Here is a 9234-nt window from a genome sequence, read left to right on the forward strand (position 1 = left end):
TAAGAGGCAAATCTATAGGGACAAAAAGCAGATTAGCGGTTGTCTAGGGCTGGAGGTGGGGTGGGGGTAGAGATGGGAGATTGGAGGCTGGCTAAAGGGTAGGGGTTTCTTTTGGTGGAGAAGAAACTGTTCTAAAACTGATTGTGGTGATTGTTGCACAACTCTGTGATCATACTATAAAGGAAACGAACACTTTAAATGGGTAAATGGTATGGCATGTGAATTATATTTCAATAAAGTTGCTACTAAAAAATATGAGATCATGTTAGTCCTCTAGTCAAAACTCTGCTATGCCTCATTTTACTCAGGCTATAAGCCACTATCCTTAGAATGGAAAAAATCCCTACATGTGATGCTTCTCACCTCTTCTCCCGCCAATCTCCTTCTTGCTCATTCAGCTCAGGCCATACCAGCCTCCCTGCCTTAGGGACACAGGCACAGTCCTGCCTTAGGGCCTTTGTGCTGGCTGTGCCCTCTCTCTCTGAAATGCTCTTCCCCTGCTTGGCTCACTCACCTCCTTGAAGTCTTTGTTCAGATGTCACCTTCTTAATGAGGTCTGCCTGACGACCCTATTTTAAATTGCACCTTCACCACCATCTTGGTACTCCCCAATTCTCTGATCTACTTTTCCTGCAAGTACTTATCAACTTGTGACAGGTTAATAACTTACTTAAATTATGTTTATTTGCTTATTGTCTGTCTCTCCTGCTAGAAAGTAAGCTCCCAGAGGGCCTTGATCTTTGTAGAACTAACTGGTATGTTATATCCTAAGGGTGAGGAATAGGTGCTTAATAAAAGTTTATTGAATAAATGAATGGTAAGCATCTCATCAGCATGAACTGTCATCACCTTCCTGTTCAGTGAATAGGCAGGCAGGGCAAGGGTGTGAATAAGGTTTCTCAACCAAGAGGAGGAGGTAGTTGCACTCCTGAAAGGCTGAGATCCTGGGGCGTAAAGAGGAAAAAGAATATTCTTGACTGGGACCTAAGGAGCAGGGAAGGAGAAGCAGAAAGGAAGCTGCAGAGATAGAAGGTGCTGGTTTTCAGATTCGGTGAACTGGGAAGCTTAAATTCTAGACAAATAGTAATGATTCATTGCCACAAATATTTGATGCAGACACAAAGACACGAATGTTTAAGTTTTATTGCAATGTAAGCACCATCTTGGAAAAGGCTGATGGTATATGGAACTCGGCTACTTTGAATTTCCTCCCTTTTTAGATACCTGAATAAGGTAAGGAGAAAAAGAAGAATTTGATTCAGATTCAACGAATGGGCTTCAGGCCTTTCAGGTACTTCTCATTCCTTTCTCGTCAGAGCCCTGAGAAGGAAGTGTTACTATTTCCTTATCACAGCAGAGGAAACTGAGGCACAGCGCCAAAGACAGATCCTGACACAGTAGATGCTCAATAAATATGGGACTGAATTGGAGGAGAAAACGCCCAGTGGGTGAGAGCGGGGAATGAGATGAAGCTAACCAAGTTTCCTCAGAACCCTCCTTGCCCCTCCCCGCTGCTGTTCCCGGGGGAACTGAATTAGAAATGAATTCCGATGCTCCCTGGAATTAGAAATGGGCAGAGGCGTGGAGCACACTGCGGGGCTGTTCCTTTTGCTACTTCCGGAAAACTGGGGGCCCCCCAGTCCGCCTCCGGCCCATCCCCCAGGGGCCGGCCTGGAACTCTTTCGAGGGTGCCCCCGAGCCAGTCCCTGGAGGTCTGGCGCTCCCGCCAAGCTGCAGGGAAGCGCCAAGTCGCGCAGGGTTCCCAGCGGGTGCTCCCTGCAGCCCGGCGCACACGCAGGACCCAGGGTCGGCCCCTCCACCTCTCCAGCGTCTGCCCGGGAAGTCACTTCGCCGGCTTAGCCCAGAACAGCCCGGCTCGCTCCTCCCCCTGACCCAGGCGCACCCCCACGCCCACCCCCACCCCGACACCGCGAGGCGCACCCCGCCCGCAGCTCGCGGGTGTCACGCTGGGCGCTGCCGTGGCCGCAGCCGCGGCAGCTGCGCGCTTGCTAAGACCCAGACGGCTGCAGGAGCCCGGGCAGCCTCGGGTGCGGCGGCACCATGAACGGCTCGATGGTCACAGGGGCCGAGAACGCGAGCCAGGCGGGCGGCGGGGGCGGCTGGCAGCCCGAGGCGGTCATCGTGCCGCTGCTCTTCGCGTTCATCTTCCTCGTGGGCACCGTGGGCAACGCGCTGGTGCTGGCGGTGCTGCTGCGCGGCGGCCAAGCAGTCAGCACCACCAACCTGTTCATCCTCAACCTGGGCGTGGCCGACCTGTGTTTCATCTTGTGCTGCGTGCCCTTCCAGGCCACCATCTACACCCTGGACGGCTGGGTGTTCGGCTCGCTGCTCTGCAAGGCCGTGCACTTCTTCATCTTCCTCACCATGCACGCCAGCAGCTTCACGCTGGCCGCCGTCTCCCTGGACAGGTGAGCGAGCGCTCTGGCTTCTCTAGGAGTTGGGTACCCAGGCGGGAACTGGAGAGGGAGGCGGGACCCGGGGATCAAGGAGGGACACGCAGAGAGTGGGAGAGGACACTACGATGGCAAAGGGACCAGAGGGAGAGAAAGACAAGCAGGCACAGAGGAGGAGAAAAGGAAATGAGAGTGGGGTACCATGGTGTCGCTCGGTTAGGTGCGTCCTCAAGGCTCACATCCTGGAGAATTAGGCTCTCTGGCGCTGCCCGCGCCTGACAGTGCCCAGCGTTTCCCAGCACAGAGTTTAATGCCCCTGTGAGGTTGGGATGGGAGAAATTACTGTGCCCAATTTATAGAGGAAATTGAGTTTGTAAGTAACTTGCTCAGAGCCGCCCCTTCAGTAATTGCGTGCGTGAAGCGCACCGTCTGTCTCCTAGAGCCAACCTCAGCCGCCTCCACCGCACTCGCCTCGAAGCCACGGTTTGGTTGCTTGGCGCAGTCACTTCGGGTACGGACTGTGGAACGTGGGTCTTTCTCGAGGACCCTCGCCAAAGTCTGAGCGAGCGCGCTTGAGGGTCCCTCCCTCTCTGCACCCGCCTCTAGGGGGAGTTCAGGGTCGGGAGAGGAGCGGCCCTTGGGTTCTCCTTCCCCAGCCAGAGGAGTGCCAGAGAGGTACCTTCGGGAGAGCGCAGGACTCAGGTGGAGCTTGAAAGGACACTAGGATGGTTCCTGGGGAGAAGAGCCGAGTCTGACTCCGGTATCTGCCTCCCTCGCTCCCGTCCTGCTCTAAAAAGTAGCGAGGCGAGGCCAGACTCCCCCCACACCGCCCATTTACACTGAGCGCCTTGGTGGGACCACAGAGCTCCGGCTTCTCTTAGGAATTCCCTGAGAGGCTGTCCCTTGCCCAGCATGTCTTTCGCAGGCTGTCTGCTAGAGCCTTAGGCGCCTGGGTCCTGCCTCCTGGGGCACCATCACTAGTGGGTAATCGCAGCCTCCCAGAGCCCCATAGCCGGTTCTCCAACCTTTAATACTCTGCGGCTTTGGGGTGCCCTCCCGGGCGGAGTCTGCGGTCGCAGTCCCGGGAACAACAGAAGAATGTCCTGGGTGTAAGCACCTTTCCTGCTGCCGGTCCCCGATCCCCACCTCTAGGCTCAGCCGAGAGTGTCTGGGAAGCGGTGGGCCACGGTTCTGGCGTGTACGGTGTAACCTTGCGCTAGGGACCTTCCTCAAGAACGGGTGTGGGGCCCGAGGTGCAGGGGTCGCAGCCCCGCCAATTCGCCAGCTCCCCTGACGCCCCCCTCCCGGGCGTGACCACAGGTATCTGGCCATCCGGTATCCGTTGCACTCCCGCGAGCTGCGCACGCCTCGAAACGCGCTGGCAGCCATTGGGCTCATCTGGGGACTGTCGCTGCTCTTCTCCGGGCCCTACCTGAGCTACTACCGCCAGTCGCAGCTGGCCAACCTGACCGTGTGCCACCCGGCGTGGAGCGCGCCTCGCCGCCGCGCCATGGACCTCTGCACTTTCGTCTTCAGCTACCTGCTGCCGGTGCTGGTTCTCGGCCTGACCTACGCGCGCACCCTGCGCTACCTCTGGCGCGCAGTCGACCCGGTGGCCGCAGGCTCAGGTGCCCGGCGCGCCAAGCGCAAGGTGACGCGCATGATCCTCATTGTGGCGGCGCTCTTCTGCCTCTGCTGGATGCCGCACCACGCGCTCATCCTCTGTGTGTGGTTCGGCCGCTTCCCGCTCACGCGGGCCACTTACGCGCTGCGCATCCTCTCGCACCTGGTCTCCTACGCCAACTCCTGCGTCAACCCCATCGTTTACGCGCTGGTGTCCAAGCACTTCCGCAAGGGCTTCCGCAAGATCTGCGCTGGCCTGCTGGGCCGCGTCCCCCGCCGAGCCTCGGGCCGCGTGTGCGTTGCCGCGCCAGGCGCCCACAGCGGCAGCGTGCTGGAGCGGGAGTCCACCGACCTGACGCACGTGAGCGAGGCGGCCGGGCCTGTCCCTGCCCCAGAGCTCTCCAGTCATGCACCCTTGAGCCCAGTTCCTGGCTCTTCCTGGAGAGAGTAAAAGGCGGGCAACAGCGCCCTGACAGTTAACGCGACCTGAAGGCACTTAGGGAGCATGCTTGGATGTTAAAGGGTTGGAGTCATTGGCTGGGGATCTTGGGGAGAGTTGTGTCTGTTAATAAAACCACAAACTATTTCACATGCAGTGATGCGCTGCGCTCCACATTTCTCATTGTCTTGAGGCTCGGTAGGAAGAAGCCTCAGGGGACTTGGCAAGTGGCTCCGGAGGCATGGGTGCAGGGCCCTTGCTGAGCTACCGGGAAAGTAAGAGAGTGGCCAGCACTGCACTGAAGGCAGCCCGGTTACAACCCACATAAAAATCCCTAACTGAGGCTGGGGAGTGTGGGACGACTGAAGGCTCTTTTCATGTGGCCATCCAGAAGCCCCAGAACCAGCAGCCACCAGTGCGTGAGACAGAGGCAGGCAAAGTGTTTAAGCATGCTAGATAAAGCCGGTCGATGACAGACACAGACACTATGCGTGCTCCTAGTCACTTTCGTGCACTGGTGTGTGATAAGTCCTTCCCTGCTTCCAACTGCCTGGGGCCCCTTTGAGTCTGGGCAGCCCAGTCAGTCCCCACCCACTTTTGGCCTTGGCATTTCCTTCTCTGGCTGCAGCTGGGTCAGGACCAGATCTCCAGTGGCTCAGTTTCTCCCTGGGGCCAGGAAAAGCCGCCCCCGGTGGCAGTTTGGGCTACAGGTGTGCAGCAGAGACTCTAAGGCACTGCTGGGCTGGGGCAAGCTGAGAACCCAGTGAGGGAACAGCAATGCTCCGGGTCTTTGCTCATGAACTGGCCTCTGTCGGTCCCCAGAGTTCTTGAGCAAGGCTCTTTCAAGGGTTTAAGGAGAGGCAGGGAAACTCTCAAGGGTGTCTCCATCTCACAGCACTGAGCACAGGGCACTCTGACTAAGGGCTTCGTTTCTTAGCCAGACCAGTGCCAGCCACTGAAATGAAGGCGAAGCCTGCAGCCCTGATTGGAAGCACGAAGTTGGGGAGAGGTGGAGGTCCCAGGGCCGCCTGTCCCCCTCAGCAGGCTTTGAGTATGACAGTAGGCTCCAGGTGGTGGATGGAGCAGCACAGGGAAGTCTAGGCAGGTGCAGAGTGGGCAGGGCTGGGTCCTGGGCTTTGTGCTTGGGTGTTTGCGGAACCAAGGTGGGGGGTGCCAAGCCCAAGGTCCCAGGGTCCTTGCCCAGAGCAGCTGCTTCTGGTCAACTGCTCAGCTTCCAGAGAAGCGACTGGAAGAGAGGTGGTAGCTTAGGCACCACCACTCCATGCAGCCACCGATGACGGTCCTGTGGCTTCTGCTCCATCTCACTTCCCTGGGGCTTGGCATCCCCCAGCCCTCGGTTCCTGGGCGCAGCTTCCAAAGGCCGGCAGTCGGTAAGTGGAGGGTGTAAGGTCATAAGCTTTGGGATTTGGGCCCCAGGGCACCTGAGTGATCTTGACCTTTGTCCCTCAGCCTGGCCATCCCTCTTCAAACTCAACTTGTCCCGGGAGGTTGAGGAAACCATCCAGATTCCGAACAACAGCAGTGCACCCCTCCTTGTGGCCGTGCAGGTGTTCGTGTCCAATGTTTTTAATGTGGTAAGCACCGCCAGGCTGCCGGACCCACCCAGTGCTGAGCTGGGGGGCGGGGCAGACTAGTGCTGGGTCTTCTGCCTCCATCTGTCACAGGGGGACATGTTTCCCCCTCCCCCAGGACATCCTGCGGTACACAGTGTCCTCCATGCTGCTGCTTAAGCTGGTGAGCTCGCCTCCCGGGAAAGGTGGGATGGGAGAACGCAGCTGAGTCCAGCTCAGCAGTACTGGCCTTTATCAACCTGCTGAGCTTAAAGGGACTCATATGTGGAGAGTGGGAGCCTCAATGGCATCCTTGTGTCCCCAGTCCTGGCTGGACACTCGCCTGGCCTGGAATGCCAGTGTGTACCCACGGCACGCAGTCACACTGCCCTGGGACTCACTCTGGACGCCCAGACTCACCATCCTGGAGGCGTAAGTGAGGCGGGAGTTCTTGTCTGAGGAACATGCCATGCACGTCCCTCCTCCTTTTCCCCATCTAGAGCCTGGAGGCTCTTAGTGAGTCTTCCCCCTGGCAGTCCTGCCACGCTACCAGTTCGCTTCCACTGCCTTGCGTTCCCCTTTCCCCGCCGGAACCCTGATGCCAGCTGGGATTGGAGGTGGGATGTCAGGGTCTCCCTCACCCCAGTCCAAGAAAGGGCTGGGCCTCTGGCTTTGGTACCTCTCCCCGCAGGCTCTGGGTAGACTGGAGGGACGAGAGCCTGCAGGCCCGAGTGCACCAGGACGGCCTCGTTGAGCTCACCCTGGCCCTCACCACGGAGACCAACTGCAACTTTGACCTCCTCCACTTCCCCCGGGACCAGAGCCACTGCAGACTTAGCTTCTACGCTCTCAGCAACAATGGTGCTGACAGGGTGGGGCTGAGGGGTGAGGGGAGGGGCCTCCCAGGTCTGAGTTCACATATGCTTAGAGAACAGCATTTGCTTCCCAGCCTGCACCTCCCATGCAAACAGCAGCCCATCTCCTCCTCCTCTGCTCTCAGCTGGCCTCATGGGCTCCCTCTAGGGTCACAGTTCCAAACTTGGATTTCGCAGCAGGTCCACCATCTTGTGCATCTGGGGCATTTCAGTCGTCTCTCCTCCCCAGAGCAACTGCTCTCAACAGCCAGGGCTGCACTGTAGTGGCCAGGCCCCCTGCATCAAGGCCAGAGGCTTTGGCCTCATTCCTGGAAACCTGAAGGTGTAGTCACCCAGTAAATATCCCATAAACCCATCAGGTGACATCTAACTTGGCAGAGAAGTCCTCCCCTTCCCGTACCCCTCCTCTCCATGACAGACCGCAGCCGCTGCCCCATGGACCCTAATATTTCAGGTGTGAGATGATACACTGGTGGATGAATCTGTGACCACTTCCCCATCCATGAAGTGGTGAAAAGGCCATTTATTTTTACAATGAAAATTCATCTATGGATCTGATAAAGGCCTTCCTTTAACTGGAGACAATTTGGCATGCTGCAAAACCCCAAAGGAGTTGGGAAGCTTTGGGAAGCCCTCCTATGAACCAGTTTTGTCTCCAAGTCTGCCCCCCAGGAACCATGAGAAGTCTACATCAACCCTGGGCTCCAGTTTGCTCCTGGCCCTACTCCCAGGAGAGATTTGGGGGCAGGGATCTCTTTTTCCTAGTTCAAGGTTTTCACTCCCACCCCTCAGTGACGGAGCTGGAGTTCCAGGTGCACGCTGTGAACGAGATTGTGAGTGTCAAGAGGGAATATGTAGTTTATGATTTGGCAACCCAAGTCCCACCCTGGCAGCTGGTGCCCTGCTTCCAGCTGACGGTGAGTCAAATCACGATGAGGCTGACAGCGGGTCAATGGAGGGAGGGGTGGGGGGATACAGAGCCAGAGGCACAACCCCACACTCCTGCTGCCCACCCCACACCGCCCCCTGGAAAGCCCTGGCTTTTCCCCCTCCAGTTGAGCCTGAAGAACACAGCGTTAAAGTCCATCATAGCTCTGCTGGTGCCTGCGGAGGCGCTCCTGCTGGCTGACGTGTGTGGGGGGCTGCTGCCCCTCCAGGCCACCGAGCGCATTGCCTATAAGGTGACGCTGCTGCTGGGCTACCTCGTCTTCCACTCCTCCCTGGTGCAGGCCCTGCCCAGCTCCTCGTCCTGCAACCCACTGCTCAGTAAGCCCTACCCCTCCCCCGGGCCAAGGCAGGACCACTCCACCTGGCTGGCCCCGTCTGGCCCACCTGCCGTCACCCAAGCCAGGGTGCCTCTGCTCAGCTCGCTGGGCACCAGAGACACAGGCCTGGCCCCTGACCATCCCTCCCTCCTACCTCCAGTTTATTTCTTCACCGTCCTGCTGCTGCTGCTCTTCCTCAGCACCATGGAGACCGTGCTGCTGGCCGGGCTGCTGGCCCGGGGCACCCTTGGGGCCAAGAGCAGCCCCAGCCCAGCCTCGAGAGGAGAACAGCGAGATCATGAGAACCCAGGGCCAAACCCTGAAGGTGGGAAGGGGCTAAGCCTGGCTATGCGGGTTGGTGAGGAATAAGGCCTAGGAGCAAGTTTGAAGGGGCAGAGCTGGCAGGCTGCATGCGGAGGGCTGGGGTCAGGGCTCGGGGGTGGCTAGGTGTGTGTAGCATTCACCCTGCTGACTCTGCTATCCCTGGGCCCCATGTCCTCCCTTGGAAGAAGCAGGTCTGGAGCAGGGAGCAAGCTTGGCCTTCCTAGAAGCCCAGGTGACCTACACTCCCTCCCTGCCAGATGACTCCACACCTTGTAAAGCCTCTCTAAGACGGTGTTTTGTTTGTTCAACTGAACATGGCCTGGAGTGCACTAGACTCAAATTTTCCTTAGTTGAGACTCTAAGGAAGGGAGAGATACCAGCTGACAACCCCTGGTGTTCCCCCTTTTGCTCATGTTGGGGGAGCCGGAAGTACACTTCCATTCCCTGACTCTGCCTGCACAGAAGCCCCCAGAGGCATCAAGGGGTCTAGGAGAAGCTGGCCTGAGACTGCCGACCACATCTTCTTCGTCATGTACGTGGCCGGGGTGGTGTGCAGCCAATTCATCTTCGTTGGCATCTGGGTATGGGCAGCGTGCAAGTCCGACCCAGCCCCTGGAGAGGCCGCACCCCATGGCCGGCAGCCCAGGCCGTAACAGGACAGGGTCTGGGCTGCAGACCTTGGGATGCAGACGGTTCCCCATGGCTGTGGGGAGGGCCATGACA

The 9234-nt window shown here is 58.2% G+C and overlaps 2 protein-coding genes across 2 annotated transcripts; both read left to right on the forward strand.

Moving 5' to 3' along the window:
- The first annotated feature begins 2061 nt into the window (after positions 1-2061).
- GALR2 (galanin receptor 2) lies at positions 2062-4524 on the forward strand. Its single transcript, XM_045525722.1, has 2 exons — positions 2062-2429; positions 3735-4524. Exons 1-2 carry the CDS (start codon positions 2062-2064, stop codon positions 4486-4488), a joined length of 1122 nt encoding a protein of 373 aa, XP_045381678.1. The 3' UTR covers positions 4489-4524.
- Positions 4525-5770: 1246 nt separating this feature from the next.
- ZACN (zinc activated ion channel) lies at positions 5771-9164 on the forward strand. Its single transcript, XM_045527040.1, has 9 exons — positions 5771-5867; positions 5947-6071; positions 6187-6231; positions 6373-6479; positions 6739-6908; positions 7715-7839; positions 7978-8188; positions 8348-8512; positions 8974-9164. The coding sequence occupies exons 1-9, from the start codon at positions 5771-5773 to the stop codon at positions 9162-9164; spliced, it is 1236 nt and encodes a 411-aa protein (XP_045382996.1).
- The last annotated feature ends 70 nt before the right edge of the window (positions 9165-9234 follow it).

This window comes from Lemur catta, chromosome 15 (genome assembly GCF_020740605.2).
Source record: "Lemur catta isolate mLemCat1 chromosome 15, mLemCat1.pri, whole genome shotgun sequence".
NCBI lineage: Eukaryota > Metazoa > Chordata > Mammalia > Primates > Lemuridae > Lemur > Lemur catta.

Coding starts and splice junctions, on each gene's coding strand:
- GALR2 (XM_045525722.1), top strand. CDS start 2,062: ATGAACGGCTCGATGGTCACAGGGGCCGAGAACGCGAGCCAGGCGGGC. Junction 2,430..3,734: donor GCCGCCGTCTCCCTGGACAG/GTGAGCGAGCGC, acceptor GCGTGACCACAG/GTATCTGGCCATCCGGTATC.
- ZACN (XM_045527040.1), top strand. CDS start 5,771: ATGACGGTCCTGTGGCTTCTGCTCCATCTCACTTCCCTGGGGCTTGGC. Junction 6,480..6,738: donor AGACTCACCATCCTGGAGGC/GTAAGTGAGGCG, acceptor CTCTCCCCGCAG/GCTCTGGGTAGACTGGAGGG. Junction 7,840..7,977: donor TGCCCTGCTTCCAGCTGACG/GTGAGTCAAATC, acceptor TTCCCCCTCCAG/TTGAGCCTGAAGAACACAGC.